The sequence below is a fragment of the Salvelinus namaycush genome, unplaced genomic scaffold (assembly GCF_016432855.1).
Source record: "Salvelinus namaycush isolate Seneca unplaced genomic scaffold, SaNama_1.0 Scaffold3351, whole genome shotgun sequence".
NCBI classification, from domain to species: Eukaryota; Metazoa; Chordata; class Actinopteri; order Salmoniformes; family Salmonidae; genus Salvelinus; species Salvelinus namaycush.
Window position 1 is genome coordinate 1 of NW_024060288.1, and position 15,000 is coordinate 15,000.

General features: G+C 44.3%; 1 protein-coding gene across 1 annotated transcript in view; it reads right to left on the bottom strand.

The window, feature by feature from the left end:
- Positions 1-691: 691 nt before the first annotated feature.
- The window catches only part of LOC120040202 (ferroxidase HEPHL1-like), a gene marked incomplete at its 3' end in the record, with an annotated part of 16,586 nt that continues 2,277 nt past the window's right edge, over positions 692-15,000 (bottom strand). The window contains exons 2-4 of the mRNA XM_038985447.1: positions 14,731-14,943; positions 14,056-14,229; positions 692-946 (exon numbers count right to left, since the gene is read on the bottom strand). Coding sequence (XP_038841375.1) covers positions 692-946; positions 14,056-14,229; positions 14,731-14,943 — 642 coding nt within the window. The remainder of the gene's footprint in view (positions 947-14,055; positions 14,230-14,730; positions 14,944-15,000) is intronic.

Consider the following 15,000-nt stretch of genomic DNA (forward strand, 5'->3'; position numbering starts at 1 on the left):
TGGTTGGAGTCTACTGTCATATCTAACTAGGTCTAGTGTGGCCAGATACTGGTTGGAGTCTACTGTCATATCTAACTAGGTCTAGTGTGGCCAGATACTGGTTGGAACTACTGTCATATCTAACTAGGTCTAGTGTGGCCAGATACTGGTTGGAGTCTACTGTCATATCTAACTAGGTCTAGTGTGGCCAGATACTGGTTGGAGTCTACTGTCATATCTAACTAGGTCTAGTGTGGCCAGATACTGGTTGGAGTCTCCTGTCATATCTAACTAGGTCTAGTGTGGCCAGATACTGGTTGGAGTCTCCTGTCATATCTAACTAGGTCTAGTGTGGCCAGATACTGGTTGGAGTCTCCTGTCATATCTAACTAGGTCTAGTGTAGCCAGATACTGGTTGGAGCCTCTTGTCATATCTAACTAGGTCTAGTGTAGCCAGATACTGGTTGGAACCAACTGTCATGTCTAACGTGTGGCCAGATACTGGTTGTGCAGGTTTTTGCTCCATTCCTACTTTAACACACCTTATTCAGCTCCACTAGTCAGAAATCTGGCCACACGAGTCCCTGTCGACCTCTGAAGGTTGTCAGGCAGATTAGATTACAATCAACAATACATGCTCAGTGGTCAATGATAGGTTAGTGGTTGGTAGGTCAGGGGTCAGAGGTCAGGTGTTTGGGGTCAGGTGACTTACCCTGTAGATGGTCGTTGACCTGACAGCTCAGCAGCCATTTCCCGGTCGCCAAGGGAACCATCGCCGCGGTGACGAAGGTTGCCGGGAACAGGCTGAGTGTGTCGGCACGGTGACCGCGGTCCAATAGGGTGTTGCCCTGGAAGTACGCGGAGTGTATGTCCACCTCGTTGCCCATCCCAAACAGGTGCCATGCCACCGTGCGACCCTGGCACAGCTCCATGTGAAGCAGGTTACCATACATATACCCATTTATGGCTGAGGAAAGGAGAGGAGGAAGAGATTAGAAGAGGAGGAGGAGGAGGAGGAGGAGGAGGAGGAGAGGGTGAGGAGAGGATGAGGAGAGGAGGATGAGGAGTGGATGAGGAGAGGAGGAGGAGAGGGTGAGGAGAGGAGGATGAGGAGAGGAGGAGGAGAGGATGATGAGGAGGATGAGAGGATGAGGATGGGATGATGAGGAGAGTATGAGGAGAGGAGGACGAGAGGAGAGGAGAGGAGGAGGAGAGGATGAGGAGAGGAGGAGGAGAGGATGAGGAGAGGAGGAAGATGAGGATAGGAGGAGAGGATGAGGAGAGGATGAGCAGAGGAGGAGAGGATGAGGAGAGGAGGAGGATGAGGATAGGAGGAGAGGATGAGAAGAGAAAAGCAGAGAAGAGATACAGATGGTTTCAAGTTCGCCACGTTCACAGGTGTAAAACACTACAGGGACATTCTACCTTCAGACCTCTTTCCCAACAACGCAGTGATAATAATAATAGTAGAAAATAGAAGAGTTTCTTTTTAAGTACAAATAATAAACACCATAGAACTACGATGAGAGTTAAAGTATATACAGGTCAGTACCTTATTCAATGTCCAGGGGTTCTGGAGTGGTTGTATATACAGGTCAGTACCTTATTCAATGTCCAGGGGTTCTGGAGTGGTTGTATATACAGGTCAGTACCAGTACCTTATTCAATGTCCAGGGGTACTGGAGTGGTTGTATATACAGGTCAGTACCAGTACCTTATTCAATGTCCAGGGGTACTGGAGTGGTTGTATATACAGGTCAGAACCTTATTCAATGTCCAGGGGTTCTGGAGTGGTTGTATATACAGGTCAGTACCAGTACCTTATTCAATGTCCAGGGGTACTGGAGTGGTTGTATATACAGGGCAGTACCTTATTCAATGTCCAGGAGTTCTGGAGTGGTTGTATATACAGGTCAGAACCTTATTCAATGTCCAGGGGTTCTGGAGTGGTTGTATATACAGGTCAGTACCTTATTCAATGTCCAGGGGTACTGGAGTGGTTGTATATACAGGTCAGTACCAGTACCTTATTCAATGTCCAGGGGTACTGGAGTGGTTGTATATACAGGTCAGTACCTTATTCAATGTCCAGGGGTTCTGGAGTGGTTGTATATACAGGTCAGTACCTTATTCAATGTCCAGGGGTACTGGAGTGGTTGTATATACAGGTCAGTACCTTATTCAATGTCCAGGGGTTCTGGAGTGGTTGTATATACAGGTCAGTACCTTATTCAATGTCCAGGGGTTCTGGAGTGGTTGTATATACAGGTCAGTACCTTATTCAATGTCCAGGACTACTGGAGTGGTTGTATATACAGGTCAGTACCTTATTCAATGTCCAGGGGTTCTGGAGTGGTTGTATATACAGGTCAGTACCTTATTCAATGTCCAGGGGTTCTGGAGTGGTTGTATATACAGGTCAGTACCTTATTCAATGTCCAGGGGTTCTGGAGTGGTTGTATATACAGGTCAGTACCTTATTCAATGTCCAGGGGTTCTGGAGTGGTTGTATATACAGGTCAGTACCTTATTCAATGTCCAGGGGTTCTGGAGTGGTTGTATATACAGGTCAGTACCTTATTCAATGTCCAGGGGTTCTGGAGTGGTTGTATATACAGTGGCAAGAAAAAGTATGTGAACCCTTTGGAATTACCTGGATTTCTGCATAAATTGGTCATCAAATTTGATCTGATCTTCATCTAAGTCACAACAATAGACAAACCCAGTCTGCTTAAACTAATAACACACAAATTATTGTATTTTTCTTGTCTATATTGAATACATAATTGAAACATTCACAGTGTAGGTTGGAAAACGTATGTGAACCCCTAGGCTATTTGAGTCAGGAGTCAGCTATCCTGGAGTCCAATCAATGAGATGAGATTGGAGATGTTGGTAAGAGAGTTACCCTGCCCTGTAAAAAACACTCACAAAATGTGAGTTTGATATTCACAAGAAGCATTGCCTGATGTGAACCATGCCTCGAACAAAAGAGATCTCAGAATACTTCTAAGATTAAGAATTGTTGACTTGCATAAAGCTGGAAAGGGTTACAAAAGTATCTCTAAAAGCATTGATGTTCATCAGTCCACGGTAAGACAAATTGTCTATAAATGGAGAAAGTTCAGCACTGTTGCTACTCTCCCTAGGAGTGGCCGTTCTGCAAAGATGACTGCAAGAGCACAGCGCAGAACGCTCAATGAGGCTCCTTAAGGCTAGGCGTCCAGCGGGACAACTTCCTGTGAAACTGGAGGGCGCGCAATTCAAATAAATAATCATAAAAATTATGGATATTAAACATTTAGGTACATATAAGTGTCTTATATCGGCTGAAACCTTACATTCTTGTTAATCTAACTGCACTGTCCGATTTACAGTAGCTATTACAGCGAAAAACATGCCATGCGATTGTTTGAAGACTGCGCCCCACATCAAAATATTTTTCCACCGGCACAGGTTTAATACATTCACGTATAAAGATAAAATATTCACTTACTTTTTGAAAATCTTCCTATGATTTGTCATCCAAAGGGTCCCAGCTATAACATGTAGTGTCGTTTTGTTAGATAAAATCCTTCTTTATATCCCAAAAAGTCAGTTTAGTTGGCGCCATCGATTTGAGTAATCCACTCGTTCAACATGCAGAGATAGGAATCTGAAAATCTACCCCTAAACTTTGTTTCAACAAGTCAAAATACGTTTCTATCTACTCCTCAGATACCCTAAAATGTAATCAAACTATAATATTTCATATGGAAAGAAGTATGTTCAATAGGAAACCAATTTTAGCAGGTGCATAATTTCTTCATGGCGCGCGCAAACACGGATTTCCAAGACTGTGTCCTTCTACTAAAACTGTTATTTGTTATTCGTTTTTGAAGTTACAAGCCTGAAACCTTGAACATAGACTGCTGATACCCTGTGGAAGACATAGGAATTGCATCCAGGGAGCTAATTTTTTTAAATGACCTTTCTGTTGCATTTCTAAGAGGATGGTCTGTCAACTACAAAATATCCAGTTGGTTTTTCTTTGGATTTTCTCCTACCATATCTATGGTGTTATATTTTCCTACATTATTTTAACATTTCTACAAACTCCAAAGTGTTTCCTTTCCAATGGTACCAATTATATGCATATCCAGGCTTCAGGGCCTGAGCTACAGGCAGTTTACTTTGGGCACGTCATTCAGGCGGAAATGGAGAAAAAAGTGGCTTAGGGCCTTCCTCTGATACCGCCTGGTATAGAGGTCCTGGATGGTAGGAAGCTTGGCCCTAGTGATGTACTGGGCCGTACGCACTACCCTCTGTAGTGCCTTGCAGTCGGAGGCCGAGCAGTTGCCATACCAGGCAGTGATGCAACCAGTCAGGATGCTCTCGATGGTGCAGCTGTAGAACCTTTTGAGGATCTGAGGACCCATGCCAAATATTTTCAGTCTCCTGAGGGGGAATAGGTTTTTGTTGTGCCCTCTTCACGACTGTCTTGGTATTCTTGGACCATGTTAGTTTGTTGGTGATGTGGACACCAAGGAACTTGAAGCTCTCAATTTGCTCCACTACAGCCCCGTTGATGAGAATCGGGGCGTGCTCGGTCCTCTTTTTCCTGTAGTCCACAATCATCTCCTTTGTCACAGCTGGTCTGTGCTCTGAGAACGCGCCGTGGAATAACGTCTGGCTCCGTGACCAAAACCTTACTCACGTCGGCTTCGTAGAGCGAGATCACCTAGTCCTCTGGGACGGCGGGGGGGGGGGGGTCTCGTGCATGGCCCAGTGTTGTTTTTTTCATACAATGCATTGAGTTTGTCTGGTAGAGCGGCATCGTTGGATATATCACGGTCTACCTTTGTAATCCGTAATGGACTGTAGCCCGCGCCACATATGTCGAGCGTCGGCTCCGGTGTCATAGGATTCCACCTTGTTGCCATATATTGTCCTTTTGCCTGTTTGATGGCTCTGCGGACGTAGCAGTGGGACTTGTTGTACCTGTCCTCAGCCGTAGCCTCGGGGGTAGCTGCTGCGATTGCAGTAGCTCTGTCCTTTAGCTTAGCGCGTAGCTCGGTGTTAATCTAGGGAAGAGCGGAACTTTCACTGTTGGGACGACGTTGGGCGATGTATTTCCTGATGAAGCCCGAGACGAAGGAGGTTAGGTCGTCAAGTCCCGAAACATATTCCGGACAGCGCTAGCAAAGCAGTCCTGCAACATAGCCCCCGATTCAGAGGACCATTTCTCTACAGAGCACATCGCGGGTACTACCTGTTTGAGCTTCTGTTTGTAAACAGGAAGCAGGAGTAGGGAGACATCATCTTATTTGCCGAAAGGGGGACGAGGGAGGGCCTTGAATGCTTGCTTGTGGGAAGAGTAACAGTGGTCTAGGACTATAACTTTATCGCCCCTAGAGGTGTAGGAGACGTGATGATAAAAGTTAGGCATCACGGAATTTTAAAAAATCGCCGGCAACAAGAAAAGCAGCCTCTGGGTGCTTGGTGTCCTGCTTGTTTATAGCCTCGTACAGTTTGCTAATTGCAAGCTTGTTGCTGTTGTTGTCCTGAGGTGGAATGTAGTCAGTATTCACGATAACAGATGAAAACTCTCCTGGGAGGTAGAAGGGTCGGCAATGGACCATCAGTTATTTCAAGACGGGCGAACAATGGGTTAAGGCTTCTACTGCACTAGAGTCTGCACAGCATCTGTTACCGAGAATCCATTTCACTAGACCAGCTAGGCAGGCAGGTTGCCAAACATGTCCCCTTTACACGCTGCCAGGACAGACGAGAGGAGAGGAGACATTCTGTCACAGTATTCAGCCTGCTAGTCAGAACATTCAGTTTCTAAATGACAGATTAGAAGATCTGAGAACGTATCTCCTTTTATTACCAGTCACAAAGTATATCATGTACAAGTCCTGGCAAGAGGACAACAAGAAGATGGAAAGACACAAACAATGGTGTTGCCCATAACTGACATAGTTCCCAGCACTGACAAGAGGGTGTTACAATGTGAACAGACTAAACCCCTGGTTTCCTGTGTGGTTATGAGTCCGTCGTCTAGTAGTGATATCTTCATATCTTTTCCACCATTTCACTTCAACCTCTTGATTGTGTTTAATTGAATGTTTTCTTGTTAGAACAGGTTGGCTAATTGTTGGCTTCTGTCACTAATTGCCGAATCAGACACAGGTGTGTAAATGTTTGCTGGAGAAATGCCATGAGGGAGTTGGAGCACCTCTACACCCTCAGTAGACTGAACAGATTTAACCTGCGCACACACAGCTCTGTTAACTCTCTCTCTCTCTCACAGACAGCTCTGTTAACTCTCTCTCTCTCTCACAGACAGCTCTGTTAACTCTCTCTCTCTCTCTCTCTCTCTCAGACAGCTCTGTTAACTCTCTCTCTCTCTCTCTCTCACACACACAGCTCTGTTAACTCTCTCTCTCTCTCACACAGCTCTGTTAACTCTCTCTCTCTCTCTCTCACACACACAGCTCTGTTAACTCTCTCTCTCTCTCTCTCTCACAGACAGCTCTGTTAACTCTCTCTCTCTCTCTCTCTCTCTCACACACAGCTCTGTTAACTCTCTCTCTCTCTCACACAGCTCTGTTAACTCTCTCTCTCTCTCTCTCTCTCTCTCTCACAGCTCTGTTAACTCTCTCTCTCTCTCTCTCTCACAGCTCTGTTAACTCTCTCTCTCTCACACAGCTCTGTTAACTCTCTCTCTCTCACACAGCTCTGTTAACTCTCTCTCTCTCACACAGCTCTGTTAACTCTCTCTCTCTCACACAGCTCTGTTAACTCTCTCTCTCTCTCTCTCACACACAGCTCTGTTAACTCTCTCTCTCTCTCACACACAGCTCTGTTAACTCTCTCTCTCTCTCACACACAGCTCTGTTAACTCTCTCTCTCTCTCTCACACACACACAGCTCTGTTAACTCTCTCTCTCTCTCTCACACACAGCTCTGTTAACTCTCTCTCTCTCTCTCTCACACACAGCTCTGTTAACTCTCTCTCTCTCTCTCTCTCTCTCTCTCACACACACACAGCTCTGTTAACTCTCTCTCTCTCTCTCTCACACACAGCTCTGTTAACTCTCTCTCTCTCTCACACAGCTCTGTTAACTCTCTCTCTCTCTCTCACACACAGCTCTGTTAACTCTCTCTCTCTCTCACACAGCTCTGTTAACTCTCTCTCTCTCTCTCTCTCTCTCTCTCTCTCACACAGCTCTGTTAACTCTCTCTCTCTCACACACACAGCTCTGTTAACTCTCTCTCTCTCTCTCTCTCTCTCACACAGCTCTGTTAACTCTCTCTCTCTCGCTCTCTCTCTCACACAGCTCTGTTAACTCTCTCTCTCTCACACACAGCTCTGTTAACTCTCTCTCTCTCTCTCTCTCTCTCTCTCTCTCACAGCTCTTAACTCTCCCTCTCTCACACAGCTCTGTTAACTCTCTCTCTCTCTCTCTCTCTCTCTCTCACACAGCTCTGTTAACTCTCTCTCTCTCTCTCACACAGCTCTGTTAACTCTCTCTCTCTCTCTCACACAGCTCTGTTAACTCTCTCTCTCTCTCTCACACAGCTCTGTTAACTCTCTCTCTCTCTCACACAGCTCTGTTAACTCTCTCTCTCTCTCTCACACAGCTCTGTTAACTCTCTCTCTCTCTCTCACACAGCTCTGTTAACTCTCTCTCTCTCACACACAGCTCTGTTAACTCTCTCTCTCTCTCTCACACAGCTCTGTTAACTCTCAAAAATTCAAAAAATTCAAGCTGCTTTATTGGCATGAAAAACATTGTGTCAATATTGCCAAAGCAACAATGTATACAATATACATTGTAATAAAAAATTAAAAAATTAAACTATAACTAACTTATAACTAAATAACGGTCATCTTCACCATTACATCGGTACTACAACTACTATCATCATTACCACCACTACCAGCACCACCATCATTAAACTGCTATCATTACCATTACCACCCATACCACTACTATTTGGAATGATAAACAACAATAATAATACTAATAACAATAACAGTAATAACAATAACAGTCATAATAAGTAAGTTACTGCTTACTATGCAGATGTTATTATTCAGTGTCCCTCAGGCTATGGCAGGCAAATACATATTTGGCTGCAAGAGGAGCCATTGCTCCTTCGCCCATGAGTATTTTTAGTTTTTCCTCTGGGTTTAATAAGTTAAAATTTGGAATAAATGTAGTCATTTCTGTGAATAATGAATCTCTTGGTGGGGAATATTTATCACAGTAAAGGAGAAAGTGCATCTCTGTTTCTACCTCCCCTGTCGTGCAGTGACCACATACACGCTCCTCTTTGGGTAGCCATGTCTTTTTATGTCTGCCGGTTTCTATTGCCAATCGGTGGTCACTCAGCCTGTACTTGGTAAGGATCTGTCTCTGCTTCGTATCTCTGACAGAGTAGAGATATTCAGCCAATTCATATTCTCTGTTTAGGGTCAGAGCAATTTAGTCGGCTTTGGGATTTTGTTTCATTTTTCCAATGTTGTATATATGAGTCCTTTGATTGGTTCATGATTTTGTTTATTGGAATTCTTTCTTTTGAAGCAGTGCTGGTGTCATCTTGGTTGGTGAGGTCCAACACCAGCTGACTGAGAGGGCTCGTTTCTGGGCTCAGCTCTTGGGTTTGAAGTGCTTTAAATTGCAGACTCGAATTTGGACTTGAATTTAGATGTAGCCAAAATTTTAATGATCTTTTCTGTATTTTCATTATTACTGGAAAGCGGCCCAATTCTGCCCTACATGCATTAGTTGGTGTATTTCTCTGGACTTGTAGGATTTTCCGACAGAATTCTGCATGTAGGGCTTCAATTGGATGTTTGTCCCACATTTTAAAGTCCAGTTTATTGAGTGGCCCCCAAACCTCACTTCCATAAAGAGCTATTGGTAGGATTACACTGTCAAATATTTTGGTCCAAATTCTAATTGGGATGTTGATTTTGAATAATTTCATTTTTATTGCATACAATGCTCTGCGGGCTTTTTCTTTGAGTGCATTTACTGCCCTATTAAAGTTTCCCGATGCAGATATGGTCAGACCAAGGTAGGTGTAATTTTTTGTGTGTTCAATGATGGTGTTGTTCAGGGTGAATTTATATTTGTGTTTCTGACATCTGTTTTGTTTTTGGAAAATCATGATTTTAGTTTTTGGGAAATTTACTGCCAGGGCCCAATTATGGCAATATTGCTCTAGAATATTAATGTTCTATTGAAGACCTTCTTTGGTTGGTGATAGAAGTACCAAGTCATCAGCATATAGCAGGTATTTCACCTCTGTGTCAAATAGTGTGAGTCCTGGGGCTGGAGAATGGTCCAACATGTCTGCTAATTCATTGATATAAATGTTGAAAAGATTTGGACTCAAACTACAGCCTTGTCTCACACCTCGACATTGTGAAAAGAATTCTGTTCTTTGGTTTTAGATTTTTATTGCACACTTGTTTTCTGTGTACATACATTTTATTAAGTCATACACCTTACCACCAAGCCCACTTTGGAGAATTTTGTAGAATAGCCCTTCGTGCCAAATAGAATCAAATGCTTTTTTAAAGTCAATAAAGCAAGCAAAGATTTTGCCCTCTTTTTTTTGGTGGACGTGTTTAGTAATTAGTGTGTGTAAGGTGTATATATGGTCAGTAGTGCGATGGTTAGGGAGAAAGCCAATTTGACATTTAGTTATTACATTTTTTTCTTGAAGAAAGGTTTGAATTCTTGAATTCAAAATGCTACAGAAAACCTTTCCCAAGTTACTGTTTACACAAATTCCCCTGTAATTATTGGGGTCTGATTTGTCTCCACTTTTGTGGATAGGGGAGATGAGCCCCTGGTTCCAGACATCAGGGAAGCAGCCAGAAGTTAAAACCATGTTGAACAATTTAAGCACAGCATTTTGCAACTCAGGTGTGCTGTTTTTCAGCATTTCATTTCTGATGTTGTCTAGACCACAAGCTTTCTTTGATTTAATAGAATTAATTTAATACTCTCTCTCTCTCTCTCTCTCTCTCTCTCTCTCTCTCTCTCTCTCTCTCTCTCTCTCTCTCTCTCTCTCTCACACAGCTCTGTTAACTCTCTCTCTCTCTATCACACAGCTCTGTTAACTCTCTCTCTCTCTCTCTCTCTCTCTCTCTCTCTCTCTCTCACACAGCTCTGTTAACTCTCTCTCTCTCACACAGCTCTGTTAACTCTCTCTCTCTCTCTCTCTCTCTCTCTCTCTCACACAGCTCTGTTAACTCTCTCTCTCTCTCTCTCTCTCTCTCTCTCTCTCTCTCTCTCTCTCACACAGCTCTGTTAACTCTCTCTCTCTCACACAGCTCTGTTAACTCTCTCTCTCTCTCTCTCTCTCTCTCACACAGCTCTGTTAACTCTCTCTCTCTCACACAGCTCTGTTAACTCTCTCTCTCTCTCTCTCTCTCTCACACAGCTCTGTTAACTCTCTCTCTCTCTCTCTCTCTCTCTCTCTCTCTCACAGCTCTGTTAACTCTCTCTCTCTCACACAGCTCTGTTAACTCTCTCTCTCTCTCTCTCTCACACACAGCTCTGTTAACTCTCTCTCTCACACACACAGCTCTGTTAACTCTCTCTCTCTCTCTCTCTCTCTCTCTCTCTCTCTCTCTCTCTCTCACACACAGCTCTGTTAACTCTCTCTCTCTCACACACAGCTCTGTTAACTCTCTCTCTCACACACACAGCTCTGTTAACTCTGGGTTATTATGATGTCATTATGGGGTATTGTGATGTTATATTCGGGTATTGTGATGTCATTATGGGGTATTGTGATGTCATTATGGGGTATTGTGATGTCATTATGGGGTATTGTGATGTCATTATGGGGTATTGTGTGTAGATGAGAAATTATTTCTTTAATCAATTTTAGAATACGGCTGAAACGTAATTTTTGCGGGGAAAAAGTCAAGGGGTCTGAATACTTTCTGAATGCACTGTACATATTACCTCAATGTACTACTCAATTACCTAGTACCCCGCCACATCGACTGAGAAGTCAAGTGGTTAGAGAGGAGGGGCGGCAGGTAGCCTAGTGGTTAGAGCGGAGGGGCGGCAGGTAGCCTAGTGGTTAGAGCGGAGGGGCGGCAGGTAGCCTAGTGGTTAGAGCGGAGGAGCGGCAGGTAGCCTAGTGGTTAGAGCGGAGGGGCGGCAGGTAGCCTAGTGGTTAGAGAGGAGGGGAGGCAGGTAGACTAGTGGTTAGAGTGGAGGGGCGGCAGGTAGCCTAGTGGTTAGAGTGGAGGGGCGGCAGGAAGCCTAGTGGTTAGAGTGGAGGGGCGGCAGGTAGCCTAGTGGTTAGAGTGGAGGGGCGGCAGGTAGCCTAGTGGTTAGAGTGGAGGGGCGGCAGGTAGCATAGTGGTTAGAGTGGAGGGGCGGCAGGTAGCCTAGTGGTTAGAGTGGAGGGGCGGCAGGTAGCCTAGTGGTTAGAGTGGAGGGGCGGCAGGTAGCCTAGTGGTTAGAGTGGAGGGGCGGCAGGAAGCCTAGTGGTTAGAGTGGAGGGGCGGCAGGAAGCCTAGTGGTTAGAGTGGAGGGGCGGCAGGTAGCCTAGTGGTTAGAGTGGAGGGGCGGCAGGTAGCCTAGTGGTTAGAGTGGAGGGGCGGCAGGTAGCCTAGTGGTTAGAGTGGAGGGGAGGCAGGTAGCCTAGTGGTTAGAGTGGAGGGGCGGCAGGAAGCCTAGTGGTTAGAGTGGAGGGGAGGCAGGTAGCCTAGTGGTTAGAGTGGAGGGGCGGCAGGAAGCCTAGTGGTTAGAGTGGAGGGGCGGCAGGAAGCCTAGTGGTTAGATCATTGGACTTGTAACCGAAAGGTTGCAAGTTCGAATCCCCGAGCTGACATGGTACAAATCTGTCCTTCTGCACCTGAACAGGAAGTTAACCCACTGTTCCTAGGCCGTCATTGAAAATAAGAATTTAACTGACTTGCCTAGTTAAATAAAAGGTGAAATAAATAAAATACAAATAAAAAATGATTCACTGTATTTAATCTTAGTATCACGATTTCAATTGTTCATCTTTAAAACTTCTTATGGCTGCATCCCGTTAACGGGACCGATATGACAACAGCCAGTGAAAGTGCAGGGCGCCAAATTCAAACAACAGAAATCTCATAATTAAAATTCCTCAAACATACATGTATCTTATACCATTTTAAAGGTAATCTTGTTGTTAATCCCACCAAAGTGTCCGATTTCAAATAGGCATTACAGCGAAAGCACCACAAACGATTATGTTGGGTGTAACGATTTCCGTCGTCGGAGGAAGAGTAGTCGGACCAAAGCGCAGCGTTTATGTTAATTTATTACAACTGAACACTAATAACAAAAACAACAAAGAGAATGAACGAAAACCGAAACAGTCCTGTCAGGTGCAGAAACACAAAACAGAAAATAACTACCCACAAAGCATCGGTGGGGGAAAAGCTACCTACCAACGTTAGACAGCTGCCCCTGATTGAGAACCACACCCGGCCAAACAGAAAGAAATACAAAACATAGAAAATGAACATAGAATGCCCAACCAAATCACACCCTGACCAAAATAGAGACATAAAAAGGTCTCTGCGGTCAGGGCGTGACATTAGGTCACTGCAGAATCACAGAAAAACACAGTCATTTTTCCAGCCAAAGACAGGAGTCACAAAAAGCAGAAATAGAGATCAAATTAATCACTAACCTTTGATGATCTTCATCAGATGACACTCATAGGACTTCATGTTACACAATACATATATGTTTTGTTCGATAAAGTTCATATTTATATCCAAAAACCTCAGTTTACATTGGCGCCATGTTCAGAAATACCTCCAAAATATCCGGAGAAATTGCAGAGAGCCACGTCAAATAACATAAATACTCATCATAAACTTTGATGAAAGATACATGTTTTACATAGAATTAAAGATACACTTGTTCTTAATGCAGATTTCAAAAGCTTTACGGCAAAAGCACAATATTCAATAATCTGAGAACAGCGTTCAGCCACAAAAGGAAGCCATACAGTTACCCGCCAAATTGTACAGTCAACAAAAATTCCTGTCTCCTTCGGCCCCACTTCACAGTAGAGGCATCAGACAAGGTTCTGCAGACTGTTGACATCTAGTGGAAGCCGTAGGAAGTGCAAACTCATCCATATCCCACTGTGTATTCAATTGGTGGCTGGGTTGAAAATCGACCAGCCTCAGAATTCCCACTTCCTGTTTGGATTTCTTCTCAGGTTTTTGCCATATGAGTTCTGTTATACTCACAGTATAAGTTCTGTTATACTCACAGACATCATTCAAACAGTTTTAGAAACTTCAGAGTGTTTTCTATCCAATACGAATAATAATATGCATATATTAGCAACTGGGACTGAGGAGCAGGCAGTTTACTCTGGGCACCTTTCATCCAAGCTACTCAATACTGCCCCTGCAGCCATAAGAAGTTAACTCTGCATTGTTGTAAAAGTACATATAAAAGGAGCTGTAAGTAATTATTTCACTGTTAGTCTCCACCTGTTGTTGACGAAGCATGTGACAAATAACATGTGATTCCAATTAGATTTGAGAGGTGAGCCTGTTTGTTTTATTTGAGGTCACAAACTTTAACCCTTGTCTTCAACCCTTGTTTTAACCCTTGTCTTCAACCCTTGTTTTAACCCTTGTTTTAGCCCTTGTCTTCAACCCTTGTTTTAACCCTTGTTTTAACCCTTGTTTTAACCCTTGTCTTCAACCCTTGTCTTCAACCCTTGTTTTAACCCTTGTTTTCAATTTTCTAGCCTGTTTTTGTATATATCTATTCGTTAAAAATAAATATCCTATTTTGAGAATAAACTGTTCTTCGCTTTTAGTAAAAACCTTTTTATGTGAAGGGCATCGGCCAGCCTTTTCACATGGGGTAGGCGAGGATAGGAAGAAATGGGGGAGAAGAGGGTGAAATGGGGGAGGAGGGGGTGAAATGAGGGATCCTGGGTAGGAAGAGGAAAGGACTTGTCGGAGAGATGGGGGGGGGAGAGGGAGAAAGAAATTAAGTTGTTTTTAGGGTTTGTTCTAGCAGGCAAGACTTGATTACCCACCATGCATCATGTTGGACTCCTGGAAGTCTGGGTCCTCAGGGTCGACGGAGGCGGGGTCAGAACAGAAGGTCTGGATGTTGTGTTCCTGGTACCAGCTCATAGACTCGTCCACCACGTTGAACATCAGAACGAAGTCTCTGTCTACATCTACACGACCCTCCTCTGTCAGGGTACCTGGTTAACACCAGATTTACATCTATACATTAAACACCAGAACGACCTCTCTGTCTACATCTACACGACCCTCCTCTGTCAGGATACCTGGTTAACACCAGATTTACATCTATACATTAAACACCAGAACGACCTCTTCATCTCAATACAGATTAAGGTATGATGGGCAACAGTTTGCATTAATGTGTATTAATTTACGTAGGCTTTATAAAGGGTTCATAGGCAGTTCACAGATTAACACACACACACGCACGCACGCACGCACGCGCGCACGCACGCACACGCACACACACACACACACACACACACAGTCCCATAGACCTTTCTCTCAGGTGAGTATTGGGGGTTATTAGAAGTGTTGAGGTAGGGGAACAGACAGACCTTTCTCTCAGGTGAGTATTGGGGGTTATTAGAAGTGTTGAGGTAGGGGAACAGACAGACCTTTCTCTCAGGTGAGTATTGGGGGTTATTAGAAGTGTTGAGGTAGGGGAACACACAGACCTTTCTTGCAGGTGAGCAGAGCTCCTATGAGTCCAGAAGTGATATCTCTAGGAGCCTCTACATGTGAGTGGTATACCCAGGTCAGGCAGGCTGCGTCTCCGTCTGTAGGGGAGAACTCAGGTCGCACCTCCCAGCGGTACGTATAGCTTGCCCCGGGGCCTACACTGTCATCCTGTTTCAGTCTGCCTGATGTACCGTCTGGATACAGCGCCCCTAGTGGAGAGATACAGTAGTATATTATTATATAGCCAGTGGTACGTATAGCTGGCC